Source organism: Carex rostrata, chromosome 16 (genome assembly GCF_964058835.1).
Source record: "Carex rostrata chromosome 16, lpCarRost1.2, whole genome shotgun sequence".
Lineage (NCBI taxonomy): Eukaryota > Viridiplantae > Streptophyta > Magnoliopsida > Poales > Cyperaceae > Carex > Carex rostrata.
This window is the reverse complement of record NC_135933.1, coordinates 3699476-3718233: the sequence shown is the minus strand read 5'-3', so window position 1 is coordinate 3718233 and position 18758 is coordinate 3699476. Positions and strand designations below refer to the sequence as shown.

General features: G+C 33.8%; 1 protein-coding gene across 1 annotated transcript; it reads right to left on the bottom strand.

The window, feature by feature from the left end:
• Positions 1-1226: 1226 nt before the first annotated feature.
• On the bottom strand, positions 1227-15507 carry LOC144567678 (uncharacterized). Its single transcript, XM_078317842.1, has 4 exons — positions 14662-15507; positions 14522-14554; positions 1488-1753; positions 1227-1335 (listed from the first exon to the last, which is right to left on the bottom strand). The coding sequence occupies exons 1-4, from the start codon at positions 15505-15507 to the stop codon at positions 1227-1229; spliced, it is 1254 nt and encodes a 417-aa protein (XP_078173968.1).
• Between the last annotated feature and the right edge of the window lie 3251 nt (positions 15508-18758).

Below are 18758 nucleotides of genomic sequence, written 5' to 3'. Positions count from 1 at the left end.
TCTCAAAATATCGGGTTAGGAATTTAAATCGATTTCTACAACCCTGATTTCTGCAACACTATTCACGCTAGAATTTTCACTTGCCAAATCTTCATTCAAATCAAAAGCCATTGGGGCAAAACTGTAAAAATCAATACTAAAGAATGTTAGACACAAACAAAAAAAGAATAGTGATGTACATCAAAATGTATTCATAACACTGTATTTGTATATCTTATATAAAGTAAATTATTTAATATAAAATGTAACATACACATATCATAACAAATAATACAAAGTGCATATGAAAACATTACTTATATACTGTAAAATTTGTCACCTATACCGTAAACCAAATCCATTTATAACATAAAATGATATACATAACATTTAAAAAATAACAACATATATCATGTAAAACTGACTTGCGCCAATCTTGTAAAATTCATAATTCAAAGCTGTAACTTATGTAAAACAATCTAATAACAATTTTTAAACATAAAGAAAAAATGTCATTTCACTTGCACCAATCTTGTAAAATTTATCATTCAATGCTGTAACTTAAATACCAAATCTTAAAAAAAAGGTCATTCAAATTTTCAAACATCTATAAACTTTCATAATATATTGCAAAATGCACAATTTCGCAAAACTAACAGTACAATATGAAAACATTTCAATATGCACCAATACTATAAAATTCATCATTCAATGCTGTAACTTATATAACAAATCCTACAAAAAATGTACTTCACATTTTCAAACATCCAGAAACTTTCATAACAGTTTGATATCCTGAAAAATGTGACATATATATTGTAATTCGTATATATATATGTACTGTAAAAAATAGAGATACAAAATCATACGAAATTACAATATACGAATAATATTCAGATAAAAATTCAGTGAAAATAATAAATCTGTTACTGCATACAATGAAAAAAACAAATTCAACAGAAAAACTTACTAGATTTGAATATCGTCGTCTTCTATCCAATCAAAATACACTCTTCCGTCGCAATCATGTTTAAACAACGAGATCGAGTCAGTAATCTCAAAAAAAAATCTTCATTGCGAACAAAAAATGAATGACAGAAGCAAAATACTGTAAAACCACAAGATGCATATTGTAAAACTACAAAGCGAATACTGTAAAATAACCCGATTATGCTCCAGATCGCCTTGCTCTTATCTCTCTTCTCCAGATCGCCTCACTCTCATCTCTCTCCACCAGATCGCCTCTCTTAGATCATTGTACGCTCGTACTCCGTCGCCTCTCTTAGAGAAGAAAGCGCCAACAAGTAGTCGTACGCTCGTACTCCGTCGCTATCTTGATCAAGTTCGCCGGTTCTCCTAAGAAAGACCAGAAATGGTAAATGATTTGATACCTAGTTATTTGATTAGTAGCCTCCCAAAATAATATCAAAGGTCTAGAAAGAGATCTAGCTAGCGTGGAGCCTGATTCTATTTTTTAGAGATAACTCGTACAATGTAGAATCATTGACAGAACTATAAATCCAGAACTATAACTCGTACAATGTGGATTCAAGGGGTCGGATCTGGCACTCAAGTAAGAGCGATACACAAGGGAATCGTGCTCGATCGCGTCCTCCGGTGATAGATTACAGATCTCGCTGTTGTTAATGGTGACCTTATTTGCGCAGAGGTAGAAGTTGTAACAAAAACTGAGGAGATCCAGCGCGAGCTGGATTTTGTCAGAGGAGAGGCTGTTGGAGAGGAAGTCGGGGAAGAAAGAGGCCATGGATTTTCTCTGAAAAGTGAAACTGATCGACAAAATTTGAAGAGAGAGTAAAGAGAACAGAAAAGATCGGAAAAATCTTAAATATGGTAGTTTTGACATTGGAGGCGGACAGTTGAATGCTTGTGGAGACCGTTACGGAGATTTTTCGGGGAGATCGGGGGACTAGTTAAAAGGTACAGGATAAGGGGATAAGGCCGTTGTGGACAAAGACCATTTCTCGGATTTAAAGGTCTTTAAGTCTAGTTTTGGGACATGTTTGGCTACACAGATTCAAAAAAAAAAAAATTCCCAAATACCGTTCGGTATTGCAAAATTTTCCCAATAAATTCTCATCTTCTCTTTTCAAAATTGTCTCCAGTAAATCAAAATCAAATGAAAAACAAAATGAGGTAGGAATGAAAAACAAAATTCTCTCCTTCTCTCCTCCAGGTGGATGGATTTGTAATTTTCTTTTTTTTGTTCTCTTATTTTATTGGATTCAAATCGGTTTCTTTTTTTAAGAAAATGAGCATAATTCTATTCTTTAATCTGAACCGTTCAAAATCGATCACACGGCTTCAATTACATCTGATTCGTTTTAATATATTACATTGATATAAAAAAAAAGTAATTGAAACCGTGTGATCGATTTTGAACGATACCGATTGAAAAATTGAAGGATACCAATTTTATTAAGAAAAAAAGCAAATTTGAATCCCTCCACAAGTACCTCAACACATGACGCACCGATGAAATGTTATATATAAACAACTTCCATCTTGTTTAATTTCCACAGTGGGACTAAGCAAGGTTCAAGGTTTGGATCCGGATTTTTCTTTGATTTATTTTTAGTTTAGTTAGCCTCTCAGTTTTTTTACTATAATAGTTAATAATATTACGCGGTTACAAAAATATATTAAGTGATCGTGAGACAAGGTTGAAGTTTTTTTTTTTAATTTACTGCCGAAGACATAAATTTTTTTACCGAAGATGATATTAGAAACTTCTATCTATTTTTCAGTTTCATTAAATATAAATTTGTAGTTACAAATTCAATTGTAATTTAATTACAGTAAAGAATCAATAACTTAACTTGTTCAAAAATAATTAAATAAAATATAATCAAATTAAATTTCAGAAAATTAAAATGTTAACTTATAAGATTGTTTGCTTTATTTGAAATTAATTAGAAACTAATATAATTGGATTTCATGTTTTTATTATTTTAAAATTGTTTTGTATCCTCGAGTTAAATTAAGTTAACTATTTTTTTATTGTCTTATGTGGTTATTAAATGGTTTTTCTCATCCATGATATAAATATTACTTCTAAGTGGGACGCATCAAAGATTCACTTTTTCAAATGAAATATAAATAAACATTATTATTAAAACCAAATCAGGGTTTTTTATAATTAATTCTGTGCGTACTCTCACTCATGGATTTTCACTTTTTAAAAAGTGAGTTTCCACTCTAGTCAAATTTCATCGCGTGTAATACTGCGACAAATGAACAAGCACTTAAATGGTGAAGATTTCAAGTCTCTCATCCTTCGCAATAAAAAATTGAAGCGGATTCAAATACCTATTGTATGTGCGTCCATCATATCTTTATATTTTAAACATTAATAAATTAAATATCAAAATCAAACCGTTAGATTTGATTTATATGTATTTTTTTGTTCATATAAAAGATCCAGACATTTTGACTTTATTTTGATTAGTATCAAGAGCTTGTAAAAATATACTGATATAGTAAATTATGAACATTGATTTTTCAACTTAATGATTTATACAAGAATAAAATTTTAAAGTGATAAATTATTATATGCATACAGAGAATAATATATATCACATCTAACATTTTTATTTTGACATATACAAGTTTTAAAATTTATGCAATTTGAAAATTTAAAAATGTATATATAATGGAGGCATTAAAATCCTGTCTTTGATTTAACGAAGAGACGTCAGAATTAATTTATTGTGTTTGAACTTTGTCTCTTCTTTAATGTCTAATGAATTTCTTGAGTTTTTTTGTTTGTTTAGGATTTTAAAAGAAAGAAACGTCTAATTGCCTACTATTTGTCTATAGTCTTAACTTGCGCGAATGCTGTAAAATTACTCCTACATGCTGCATAATTATACAATATATCACATAAAATATATCAGTTAATCACAAAACATCCAGCAACTATTTGAAGTGGTTACATCATAGTTAGAAAAAAATTGCAACGAGAAAAAAAAAAGAACTTTCACACTGTACTTTCCGAAATTGCAGTTATAAGAAGTTATTGGAAGTTAAAGTTAGTTATTAGCGGTTATTCTCAGTTAGTTATTAGCGTCTGCACTAGGTTGAATCTTGTATACAATAAAATTTTCAATAGAATCTTGTATACTGTAAAATTGAATATTGTATACAGTAAAATTTTTGATTGAATCTTGTATACTGTAAAATTGAATCTTGTATACAGTAAAATTTTCAATTGAATCTTATATACTGTAAAAATTTCAAATAATACTGTAAATTTTCAAATTAATCTTGTATACTATAAAATTTCTAAATCTAAACCATAAAATAATTACATGTATACAGTAAGATAAAATGTAAAATATGCTACGTTTCAACTTAAACCACAACCTGCAAAGAATCATGTATACTGTAAAATTTCAAAATATAAACCATAAAATAATACCATGTATACTGTAAAATTTCTAAATCTATACATACATCCATCATCTGTTCAACAAAAATCTGTTCGCCACACAAAAAATCTGTTCACCAGAAACAAAATCTGTTCACTGGGTTGAATCTTGTATACAGTAAAATTGAATCTTGTATACTGTAAAACTACAAAGTGAATACTGTAAAATAACCCGATTATGCTCTAGACCGTTCTTCTCTGAACAAGTTAATGTCATTGTCAAGGGCCCCTTCGTCCCTCTCTTCCTCTTGCTGCATCGTCGACCGAGTTAGCATCGATTCTTCAGATTCGATCTTGCAATGGTGTTTTAGAGGCAGAAGTAGAGGTCGATGTGATGATTTGATGATCGGAAGAGAGATTTTGGAAAGAGCAGAAAGTATGCTTCTGTCGAGATCAGATCTTGATGCAAAAGAAATGGGGGCAAAAGCTAGTGTGTAAACGGGGCGAGATCAGATCTGAATCCATAAAAATGGTGAGAGAAGAGAACGGGGAGAGAGATTAGAAGAGAAAAGAGTCAGCGGAGAGATCGAAAATTTGTAAAAAGGAATTGCTGGTGAAGAAGGAAGGTTTGTTTAAGGAAATCGTTAGGAGAAGGTGGGGACTGACAGTTAGAGCAGGAGTTGGATAAGGTTGTGGACATATGGTGGACAAAATTCAGTAGACATAAACATTTTCTCTTAAATCCAGTAGTCACGCATTCAGATTGACCAGCGTTTACTCTTTTAAAATATTTCTTTAATGAGCCTCAAATTATGTCCACTGTAGAATTTAAAAGTGTTTTTATTTATATTTTTAAACAAATCTAACTTCATTTTGAAAAAACAAGTTTATAATTCAACGTCTGCTCCTGAAGAAGGATTCGATTATTCATTTTATCCTCTGTAAAACAAATAAGAATAATGTATGAAAGGAATTGATTGTAGCTCCATTGTCCTTCTCATTTATGTTATATAGTTACTATGCATGCTTCGTTTATACGGCGATATTGTATATAGAGTACAACTATGGTGTTTCTCAGTTACATTAAATTTTTGAAAGTCAACTCTAAGATCTATCAAATTAATTCAAATGATGAGTCTAAACTGCAAAAGTCATCTACCTTATGAGTGATGTATTTATATGCAACAAATTTAAAATTAATTTTATATAGAGTCAAGTAGTTAAAAGACGTCTAAAATGAATACATTAAAATTAATTTATAAACTTTTTAATTTTAACTATTTGATTTTGCACTTAATATATTTAAAACTTAATTTTTTTCGCATGTAGATACATCACTCGTAAAGTATAAAATTTTGAACAGTTTGAATTTGTTAATTAAAATCAATTCAATAGCTTTTAGAATTGAATTCATAAAAAGATTGATAAACTTAAAAACATCATAGTTATATTCTTGTATGAGAAGGGTTCAAATGCCTCCATGTTTTTGTGCCTCCATCGTGCCTTCATCTCTCTCTATCATTTTCAAAGTTCAAACAGTCGATCCGAACCGCTCAACCTAACATCCATACTAAAATATGTTTGGAGACCAAATTTTATATTTTTAGGAATTTTTTTTTACTATTTTTTTATATAAGTACAAAATCAGTAAATCTGAACCGTCTAAAAACAGTATTTTTGTACCTAACTAATAAAATAGTAAAAAAAATTCTTAAAAATATAAAATTCAGTCTCGAAACATATTTTAGTATGGAGGTTAGGTTGAGCGATTTGGATCGACTGTTTGAACTTTGAAAATGATGAAGAGAGATGGAGGCACAAAAACATGGAGGCATTTGAACCCTCTCTTCTTGTATATAAACATTTATGATGTTTATATACAGAAATTTTACCAACTGTAAAATTTAGAAATGATGTGCAGCAAGACTCGATTGAGGGAAAATAGGATGTACTTTCTGCCAAGCTCATTATCCAATGAAAATCAACTGCAAGCGGAACGCCCGAAAAAGGAAAGAAAGAAAATACAAAACAAACAAATAGGGATGCAAACGGATCGGATAGTGGGCAATCCATACCCGTATTTTTTTTCTGGATATCGGATATTAATTGGCCGTTTTTTTTTTTCTACCATCCTCAAAAATCAGAATTAAATGAATACCACCCGAATAATCAGATTTCAGATTCCGCCATGTTCGCACCGTGAATCTATGGACGGATCGCCAACCCGTTCGCGAAATGGATCTGCGGACTGATCCGCTCGTGTGACCCGTTCGCACCGTGGATCTGCGCACCGACCCGTGGATCTGTGCACTGACAAGCTCGCTTTGACCCGCTCGCGTCATGACCCGTTCGAGTGACCCGTTCGCACTGTGGATCTGCGCACCGAACGTGGCGGAATCTGAATTCCAATTTTTTAGGGTGGTAGGAAAAAAAACGGTATTAATTGGATACGGAGACGGATACAAATTGAATATTAAACGGATTGGATATTATCAAATATAAATACGAATTCTTAATTAAAAATACATATATAATTAACTTGTTATGAATAAGACCAGTAAAAATAATTACAAAATATATATCTATTTAACTAAAATTTATTGTCAACTTTACTGATCACATATTTTGAATAAAATCAGTAAAAATAAGAGAGACCATTTAGTACACAATTGAGGTAGAAAATTCGATTTAAAAGACTGGTACGATTCCATATTTTCAAAGGGCTAGAGATCCTATATACATATATTGCCCTTCTCATTTTGATGGACCATATCAAAGCCGAGTCTACATATCAATGCCTCTATTCTAAAAATAAATAAATCAAAGCCTGTGACCCATGTGTCAAAAAACGGTGTTAGAGTGACAGCTATTAAGCTATATATAGGACATCCTTTAATTTATTTTTAATATTCAAATCAAACAAAAAAATTGAAAAGACAGGAAATATAAAATCGGATATCCAATAATTATAACATGCGGATACGGAAGGTAAAAATAAAAAAAGTACAGCAAAATGAAATCGAAAATGGGAGCCAGGGCACGGTGACGCCTCACGCACTGACGCACCTGCACGCTGCAGAGGGAAGTCTGTCCTCTGTACTCTGTACTGTTAATTTGTCTCCAATGCTATCTCTACAATCTCTTCTGATATTACAGAGCAGCACAATCGGTCTGTTGAATTTTTCAGTTCTGAAGTTCGGGATTTTTATATGAAAATTGAAAACAGGTCTATCAAGCATTTATTTATAATCATGATTGTGTTTTTGAATTCATCGGATGATCACCTCAAATATCTTATTCGTTTTCTTTTTCCTTTTTTGTGAAATCAAAACTTCGTTATTATAAAGAATTGTGATTGTACATAATTTGGATTGTTTAATTTGATTGAAACCTTATTTGCAAAATATGTGACTTTGTGTTTGTATTTATTTTTCTGTAACGTTACGATAAATGAAAATAATCGGACTAAAATTACAATACTCTTTGATGAAAATCATACAATTAGAAAGTTTAAATTACTTCAGACTTTCAATTTTGTTCCGAGGCGGTCATTGTACTGATCTGTGGTGTGTTGATGTTCTTTCATGATAATTTATTTCATAAGAGATTTTTGGGGCCAGAGACTAAACAAGGGACATAAAATAATAAAATTGAAACTTCAATTTATATTTAAGTATTTAACTCGAGAAGCTCAATGCCTGATTTTTTTAACACAGTTACGGGTAAATTATGATATCATCGAGTCAACATCTATGTTAAAACTTACACACCTAAGAAGGAAGCAAAAGATTTGGTTTGAGAATCTTTTATGTGTAGAAATTATTAAATTTATACGAATAAAAATAGAAAATGGGTTTCGTTTCTGTTACGGATAAATTATGATATCACCGACTCAACACCGATGTTAAAACTTACACACCTGAGAAGGAAGCAAAATATTTGGTCTGCTGTGTCACTAGGGAGAGAATCTTTTATATGTAGAAATTATTAAATTTACATGTGCAAAAATAGAAAAAGTATTTTGTGTTTAATAAATATAGAAAGCTCGAATTTATTGAATGCGATCTAATATCAGAGATATAACTTAATGGTTCTTATCCAATTCTAATGTGATAAAATGTGACAACAAAATTGCTTTTTTACTGAGTTTTTGAATTGCTACTACACTGATCACGTTAGAATTTGATAGAAACCATTAAAGGTTCGTTCGGCAGCTCAGTAGGTAATAGGAATGGATATGCGTTTTGAAAATTTTGAACTGGATTTTACTGTTCACCATGGAAATAAAAATTTCAGTATGAGTAAAAAAATTTTCCAACAGTGAACAGTAATCTGCCCAACGGCCCTGAATCATATTTTTAATATTACATCTAACTCAAAAAAATTGGTCTTTCTATATTTGTTAAAAACAAGATTATTTTTATTTCCGTAGTACTTTAACAATTTCTATAGATAAAAAATGTCCTATCAGGGAACATGTATAATTGTAGATCTTGATTTTGTGAATCATCACCAGTGAAAATAGAAGGATACATATACCAATAATAAAAAAATAGTATGCTCAGAATCGTTTTTTTTTTTAAATAAAATCAAATTTAATATTTTTAACGAAACAAATATCATTGATTTAGATTTTACAAAAGACGACTTCACCGATCTTGCAGATCAGTGGAGGCACAAAGACGTTTGCAGTGATCTGTTGGATCAGTGGAGCCATTTTAGGATACATCTATACAATCCGACCACATAAATCAATAGTAAAGAGCTCCACTGATCTTGCGATCGTTGGAGCTGTTTTTTATAAAAAAACCAAGTCAATGATGCTTGTTTGTTAAAATATTTAAAATAATTCTATTTAAAAAAGAATCCTCGGAATCTGTTAGATTAACCCCTTCCAATTTTTTCAAAAACAAAATAATGAGACTACATTACTATGCATACACGGATTGTTCCTTGCTATTTAGACAAATGGATTAATAAATTTTCATATAAAAATGTACATACATACTAAATTCTACATTTTTTGAAATCTTTTCTACTAACTTTAGATAGTTTGAAAACCACTTCATGAAAAATTCAAAATCATTAAAAAATAGTGATTTCTTAACTATGTATTAATGTAGATTAGGCGAGATGTATTAATATATTAATTCAAAATCATTCAAGAAGCGGGATTTCTTAACTAAATTCAAAATCTTTTCTAGTAACTATGTATCAGTGTATTCAAAAATAGTGATTTCCTTAATAATAGAATAATAGAATGGAGATTAACAAGTTCACATTGACAGTGGATAGTAGGGGTCTAGTAGATTAGGCGGTAGGGCTCATGATTAAAATATGAGTCATTTAATGTTCTGGATTGTGCTTGTCATTTCCAAGGGTGAACAACGGACGTGACACAATATCTTCTAAGACTCGGTACGTATCCCGCTTCTCTGCAATTACTCTGGAATAGTTTGTTACCACTGCTCTTCTAAGACTGGACTGCTCAAAACCTGATCGTCTATTGTTGGAATTGAACACCTTTAGCACATAATAGTTTCGCGAGTCAAGTTATTTTAGGACCGTGTGATAGTGATCGAGAGGATCGATGTGTGTGCGGGCCCATAAAATATTGCTCCTATAACTTCCAGAGCGGCGCAAGTCATTTTCTTGCTGCACCACAGGCCGTTACTAATTTACTTACCCAATTGCACCTAGTGCTATTAGTAGAGCTGTGGAGAATGTACGCGACCATGTGGATCCCAGAACTAGCAAATAAACAGGGAGATGTCTGGTTAAAACTGGAGTTTAACATTAAATGCACGCCACAATATCATTTAATGTCAGGGGCTGTTGAGGTGCCGAAGGATGCTTTTGCAATCCATGGAGAAAATTACTTTTATTCTACATGTCAGGAATATTTTAACACGTCGACAGAGACAGGATAAGAATGAAAGGAAATAGAAAATAGCATATTTCATGAAGTGAGTCTATGGTACTATGCATATTACGATTTGTTACTGTGTTGCGGCTCTATATTTGAGTTTTTGAATCCTAACGGTCGATCCGAACCGTTAATCTTGTTCTCCATATTAATATGTGTTTGAAGACCAAATTTTACATTTTTTGAAAATTTTTTACTATTTTTTTAGATTTATTGAAATCACTGTTTTTGGATGATCCAGAATTTTCAGATCAAGTGATTTTCTAAATATCTAAAAATTAGTAATTTTTTTTTTCAAAAAATGTCAAATTTGGTATCCAAACACATATTAATATGGAGAACAAGATAAACGGTTCGGATCGACTGTTAGGATTTGAAAACACGAATATAGAGCCGTAGCACAGTAAGAACCTGTGATATGCATAGTACCATAGACTCACTCTATTTCATGGCAGCGGTTCCGTTGTGTGTTTATTTTTTGGGTGGACAAACCATTTTCTTAATAATCATTATTCTGAATTGAACAATAGAAAACTAAACTAAATTAAAACTTGACCAACCATTAAAAGGCACTGCTGTTGTTTCCTTCTTTGCATTTCCAAAATAAATTAGTTGTTTTACTTGACCCAATTAACTAGAACTGTAAGAAGTCTGTGTTATTTAAGCGGTGGTGATTTTTTTTAAATAAACCGTAAGACCTTGAGATTTCGTTGAGGATTCTCTCATTACTTATCAATATTTCTTAAAATTAAGAAAAAGACAGGTTTCCAGTCCAGTCCAGTTGCGTTGGGTCCAAGTCCGAGAAATACTCCAAGAAGAAGGAAACAAAAACAAAAACAAAAACCAGACAGAGAGAATAGAGATGCTTCTATTCAATTCAATGGATTTATCTGCCCGCATAGACTGAGATTGTACTTCCAACTTCCAAGACAAACACAGAGAGAAAAAGAGGTGTATTTATCTGCAATTCAGCTGCAGGGAATGGATTATCACACCGCGCCAAGATTTTGCCTTGCTTAACAAGGGAAGGTAATTCTCTGAAATTTCTGATACTCATGGAGTGCGTATCCTCTGAGATATCTCAACTTTTGCGTGACCGACGTGTCCGGTGCCTATTCGGGGGTGATGCAGGGTCAGTATTATGTGTGCTTTGAGATTCGTGTAGAACGTATTTAAAAGTTGGGATTCTCCATAAAGTCACGCAAAGTTTGAGATATCTCAGAGGATACGAATTCATACTCACGGGCCACGGTGCATGTATGTGTGCAGGCTGTAGGATATCATAATGTAAAATATATCACATCAATACCAATGTGAACGATTTCATTCAGGACTTAAAATGTCAAATTATATTTTATGTATTGTTCTATAATATGCTAAAAATATAAACGAGTCTTTCATTCATGACCGTTTTGTTCGTGCTCCAGTTCTCTACTTTCAATATTTATAATTATATCACATCTAACAGAAGTGTTTTTCCTTTCACAGTAACGCAGAGCAGAATGTAAATTTTAGTATGGGAAAGAATAATTCACAAGGCTGTCAATCTTTAGGAGCAACAATGTCGATAAATTTCTTTCAATGGGAAGTAACGAATTTAAAACAAAAAAAATGATCAGATTTATTGGGGTGCTGATCGTTGCCAGCTAGCTAATTTTATGTTGTGTGTATCTATGTGATTTGTTCCTAAAGTATTATTCATACATTTTGCTAAATATTGATCGATGCTACCGTCAATTATTTTCGTGACGATTTTTAGAAAATGGTAACTCCAGATTATTTGGTCGCAATTATGCTGTCTTATTATAGAAATTAAATGGAATATATCCATTTAAGAATTGATTTACGATTTATGTAATAGATTTTTTATTTACGTATTTATTTTGGTTTGCTAAATTTAGTCCGGCATTATTCCGCTTGTCACAGAATTAAAAATCTAAATAGAGTTTATCACGTCATAGCGGAATAACTAAAAGAAGACGCTATATCCACATTGCGCTGCTATCACGTCAATAATATCATAACTTTTATGATCCAAAAATACTACAGCAGCACTATAACGCACTATTTAGAACCATACACAAAACTACCAATAATTCTTGCATCATCACTTATCCCATGATATCAAATACCATACACTATAGCATGCATTATTTTTATTTATTTATTCTATCTGTATTGTATTTAGTATCGTATTTAGTACGAGCAATATAGATAAAAGTCTTTTGTTTTGTTCTGTCGTATTAAGTAAGAAGAATATCGATAAAAGTTTTTTGTTTTGTTTTGTTGGATAAGAGTACGGATAAAAAATCTTTAGCATATCAAAACATTAATGAAAATAATAACCTTAATCTATCGAGAATTTTTATCCATATAAATTAAAAGTAGTAATTGATTTGCAGCAATTTTAGAAACATCGGGATCTAAGTGTTCCAATCCAAAGTATATATTTTATTATTCATTCGGCACAACTTAATTATCTATTAAAGTATACATAGTCCGGCCATTTTTATTAATATCCCTGAAAAAAAAGAAAATTTTAAAAATAACCCTGTTCCTCATTTTTTTTTAAATATGCCCTGACCGCCTGGACCAGGGGCGGCCCAAAACACCAAGTGAGGCGCCCCAGGGCCCGGCGGCCCATACCCCAAGTGAGGCGCCACCCCCTGGGGCGCCCCATTAGTAATTTGGTTTTTTTTTTTTTTTTTTTAAGAAATCTTAGTATTTTGATTTGAATAATTTTGTTGAAAAAAGTGTTGGGTTTATGTATATGTGTATGTCAAAAAATAAAATATTATGTATATGTGTATGTGTATGCCAAAAAATATAATATTTGATATATTTACGAAGTGATGTCGTAAATTTTTATAACTTTAATTTTTATTTTTATTTCTTTGGTGAACTGTATGTATAATATACACACATACACATACACACATGCACATACACATACACATACACATACACATATACACATACATATATACACATACACATACAAAAAAACTCACACATACACATACACATACACATACACATACACATACACATACACATACACATACACATACACATACACATACACATACACATACACATACATATACATATACATACACACATACACATACACATACACATACACATATACCAAATAAATCAATTCGCATAAGCAAAATAGCAAGTTTATCTGCCACCACGTCTGAATAAACCTAACAAACGACTAGTTCTTCTGGTACCAGTGGCACGTGCGGCATTACTTGTAGAGGCTTGGCTACTAGATGATTGGCTTACAGGAGGAGGGGGTTGTGTTCTACCGGTTGCTTCAGCAACAACTCTGGCATTTTCTCTTTCGTTGTGTTCGTTTATTGCATCTAAATGTAACAATGCAATTCAGTTAGTAATATAATTAAAGCATAAATAAATTTTGTACAATTCTACGTACCTGCCCTGCGCCTGTCGGAAACAGAACGGCGAGCCCGATTTCCCGACGGTCGCCTACCACCCATCTCGTCCATGGTCATTACAATACGCTTGTGTCTCCTCCTTCCCTTTCTTATCCATCCTTCTGAAGGTAATATTCTATCTCCGACATATGCAGGCCACTCATGCTGATCAGGATAAGAATGGAAAGATCCACCCCAAGTGGAAGCAAGGTAATCGGTACGGTACATGTCAGCAACATAGTGATCCTCACAATAGTTCCTCACTCGGCATACCGCCATCACGTGACTGCAGGGTATGTGACTTAGCTGGGGTCCTTGGCATGTACAGGTTACCGCCCTGGCATCTCCGAATTTAACCACATACTTGCAAGCCCTCTTGACAAACGCCATAGTGCCGTCTGGTTTACGGGTGGTAGGAACGTACTCATTTGGATTTTGCACTTCGAATTCTGTTCCATCGTTACCCATCGGGATCACGGTCATGGTTGCACCTTTGTCTCTGTGTCGTCTTAGTTTCTCCTCCACCCTTGTTGAAAATGACTGGTTCATCCTTATTAATTCTGCGGCCTTAGCACGCCGTTCCTGAAACCAGGCATTTAACTTGTAGAATGTGTCCTCTACAACTGCAGCCACAGGCAACATCCGGCTCTGCTTGAATACTGCATTCAGCGACTCGGATCCGTTGGTGGTCATAATTCCCCAACGCCAACCTCCATCCCGGGATTGATATATTTTCTCGTATGCTGGATCTTCGTTGACATCTCGGGGATTATTTTTCCTCACCTTCATTAAGTAGAGATTTGCCTTTGGCATGTACTACATAGAAAATAAGGAAATAGAATAATGTAAGTAAACAATTGTAGTAAAAAAAAATTGTTTTCTTAAAGTACAATAATATATGTAAACAATTGAAATGCATGTACCCTTGCAAAACTGCTAGTCATCTCTACCACCCTTCTCGGCTTTTTCTTTCTGCAATTCCATCTAAATGTATCAGTAACCCACGTGTCGCCTCCGGTTGCCTTGGAAAGGTTCTCCGCAACGTGTTGCATACACAACCTGTGCACACACTGGCCAGTACGTGTTGACCAACCGTAATCTTCACGATCAAAAACATATTTTATTCCTTTGTGCTGGTCTGATATCACACAGAAAAACTTCCCTTCCCCAATCACCCGTCTTCTTAAAAACTGCATAAAGAATCCCCAGTTCTCGCCGTCCTCTTTACGAACAATTGCAAACGCCAAAGGCAACAGCTGGTTCTCAGCATCATATGCGCATGCTATGAGTAGTCTCCCCTCGTAACGGCCAGACATGAAGCATGCATCAATGCTGATAACAGGTCTGATGTATGGCACAGCCTGGATACAAGGACCAAAAGCCCATGCTATGCCCTTGAATTGTTTAGCTCCCTCTATTAGTACACCGTCTTTATCAAAAAAAGGGCCATGCCATCGCTCATATACGGTGCCGACATTTGTACTTGCCATGGCCTGGAGCAATGGTGCCAGATAGCCATATGAGTCCTTCCAACTACCAAATATCCTGCAAATCGCAAGTTCACGACCTCTCCACAGCCTGTTGTATTTTGGGATTACATATTTGTATTTGTGTCTGACGGTCATAGCCACCGCCTTGATGCTCATCGATGGATCCAACTTAATGTCCTCCTCAATTGCATCGGCAATTAGTGATGCTGTCAGATTTGAATGGTCTGTCCTTGTGGACGCAGACTTGCATGTATGAGGTGGTTCGCACTTCTTAATCATCCATGCTTCCTCTGAACCCGCAGGGGTTGCAAAAAGGCGAAACTCGCAGTGCGGGTGAGTTGAACAAAGCACAACTAACCTTGTTCGGTCCCTTTTGTGTATTATACATTCCCAGTTGCCGTGAACATGAGTCTCATATATTTTCTTTACAAGCTCGTCTATGCTGGTATAAACTTGCCCTGCGGCAAGTTCTTTGTTGTATACAACACGAGGACCAAAGAAACTAATGTCTGCCTCTTCGAAAGCTGTGGTGTCGTTGAATGTGGCAACCGGATGCTTATTCCCCCGACCTCTAATCGGGAATTTTTCTGCCCTGGACAACCCTGCTACATTTGCATCAATAGCATCAACATCAACATCAACATCATTTCGATTAACGGGTACCGGTCCTGACTCTGGCATAGTTGGAAATCTAGGGATTATGGGTGTCTGTCTGGGTGGTAGTGGTAACTCTTCAGTATTTTCTGGGGAGTTGTGGTGCCCCTGGTTGTCATTACCGGGGCTGTGATACTCCTGGTGGTACCCCTGGTTGTCATAAGGGGATTGCTGGTGGTACTCCTGGTGGTCATAAGGGGGGTGCTGATGGTACCCCTGGTTGTCATAACCTGAAGGTCCAGCCCTCGTGCGGGGAACCCTCTTCGAATATATGTCCATTACCGGGACCCCACAAGCTACAAATTGAGTATACACAACTCTTCACAAATTGGCATCTGTTATTGGAAACTTAACGAAGTAAGGTCTACCCCCCCCCCCCACTTGAGTTGTCAATCCGTGTAGCCAACTCTATTTCATACCTGTTGGGGTTTACAGATGTCTTTTCGTATATTAGCTGCTTCAGTTCCTCAAATGTGGTATTTTCATTAATCTCGAAGCCAAATGCGACTTCTTTCGTGTAATGCACGCCATCTTCATCCCTTTCTAGCTTGCCGCCGACATACAGTGCAACTAACATCTCTTCTTTAACAAACTACATTTTAAAAAAAAAATTTACAAGTATTACATGACATAATAATGGGTACATTAATAAATGACTAATTGAAAAATAAATAAACAAAATTAAAAAAAATTACAATTTTTCTACAGTAGGTGTACAGCAATTGCTACAGTAATTGTACAGTACGCTGCAGTAAATACCAACAATAATGTACAGTACGATACAGTACAGGTCAACAGTAAATGTACAGTACGCTACAGTAAATGTCAACAGTAATGTACAGTACGCTACAGTAAGTGCAACAGTAAATTTGGAACAGTAATTACTAATTATTATAATTATAATTACTAATTATTATAATTAAAAAAACATACCTATTTTCCCCAGTTATCGCCTCCAGAAAAGGTCTGAGATCGGGAAGTGACAGAGGCAGAAAATGCGTTTAAATCACAGGACTAGTGGGGCGCCCCAGGGGGTGGCGCCTCACTTGGGGTATGGCCCGCCGGGCCCTGGGGCGCCTCACTTGGTGTTTTGGGCCGCCCCTGGTCCAGGCGGTCAGGGCATATTTAAAAAAAAATGAGGAACAGGGTTATTTTTAAAATTTTCTTTTTTTTCAGGGATATTAATAAAAATGGCCGTACATAGTCCGTACGATGTATTAATATTTTCATTTATAAAGTTATAATAATCGATCTGAATCTTCTAATATGATTCTATATAGAATTATATTAACAGGTTACATTTTATATTCTTTAGAAATTTTTATTATTTTTATAGACAGTTAAAAAATCACTTCTAATTAAAAGTTCAAACCATTCAAAAGTATTTTCTCCCTATCTAAATAAGTAATACTAAAAATCATAACAGTAAAATTCAATTTACAGCTACATGTTAAACTATTCAAATTGATTATTCAGATTTAAAAATATTTTTTTAACACATAGTAAGAACCGATCCGCATTATAAAAATTATTATTTAAGAACTATTACTGTTGCTTTGTGCACTGGTCTTTTCTAATATTTTTCCGAAGTAACGTGTCTAAATAAGAAATCAGTAGGTTGTCATAGTTGTCTAATATTTAATTATCAATATATATATTTTTTAATTAAATGATTGTCATCTTTAGTTGAATATAATATATAACTTACAAAATAATTGTTAAAACAATTAAATAATACATAAACAGACAACGTTCCAAAGATTAATTCTTGATCGTTACAAGTTCGTTATCCAGTTTAAATCTATCATATTAGCTTAATTTATGTTTTATATATTATGAGCATTGAGCAACGAGCTAAAACAATAGCCTGTGCCTATTATCTAGCTCATGCATACATATCTATGTTTCCCTTCACATCCCATTAATGGCAACTCTCATGATTGCTTACTTTCCCACCGATGGTAAACTAGACGGCTAGACCTCTTCCATTTCAAAAGTAACAAAAAGGTTCAATATTTTAGAAAAGATTTCATCTCCCTCACTCGCCTCCTAACCTTTGTTTTAAAATATGTTTGAGATTTTTTTTTTGTCTACCCCACTTAACGGGCTCTATGACTAATTGACTATGAACATTACCCCACAGATTGTTCTAGAAACTTTTCATAGCTCATCTCGCTTACATTTTTATCTATCTTAAATTTCTTCTATAATATTTTTCATCTCACTGCCTCCTAAACTTTCTCGTCGTTTTTTTTAGAAACAACAAGGATCTAGTCTCATTTTCATTAATCACAGGTGGTTACATAAGATGAGTTTCTGAATAGAAACCCGTGTCAGAAAAACAGATAGACAGTAAACCTAAAAAGAGAGAAAATAAGCAAAGAAGAAAATGAAAATAAAGAATTGCATAATCATAAAAGTGATTTATTAATTAACTTCTCGCAATTGAGACTTTCTGGTTTTTGTTATTGCCGATTGTGTCCACTGCATCTGTTGGTACGAGTTCTTCTATTCTCTTGCTTTTATCTCTGAATATGCGGCAACACGTGCGGTGCGCCATAAGATCTGAACGCGGGTCCCAAGTGTCATATACTGGTGGAAAATCTAATTAATAGTAATACATATTAGATTACTTCGAATAGGGCATTCTAATTTGCAATTTTTAACTGTTACAAGGTCTCATAAATAATATAAAAAACTTACAGTAACTATCTTACAATGAGAATAATTCCCACCTTACTGCTCGTTTCACATCTATTCTTGCATAAAAACCAAAATGAACCAGCTCACAGGTTAACCCATCGGTTTCCATGTAAATGTAAATATTCAAAACAAACTAAATCCGACAAAATAGACTCACCAGTTTGCAACATTTC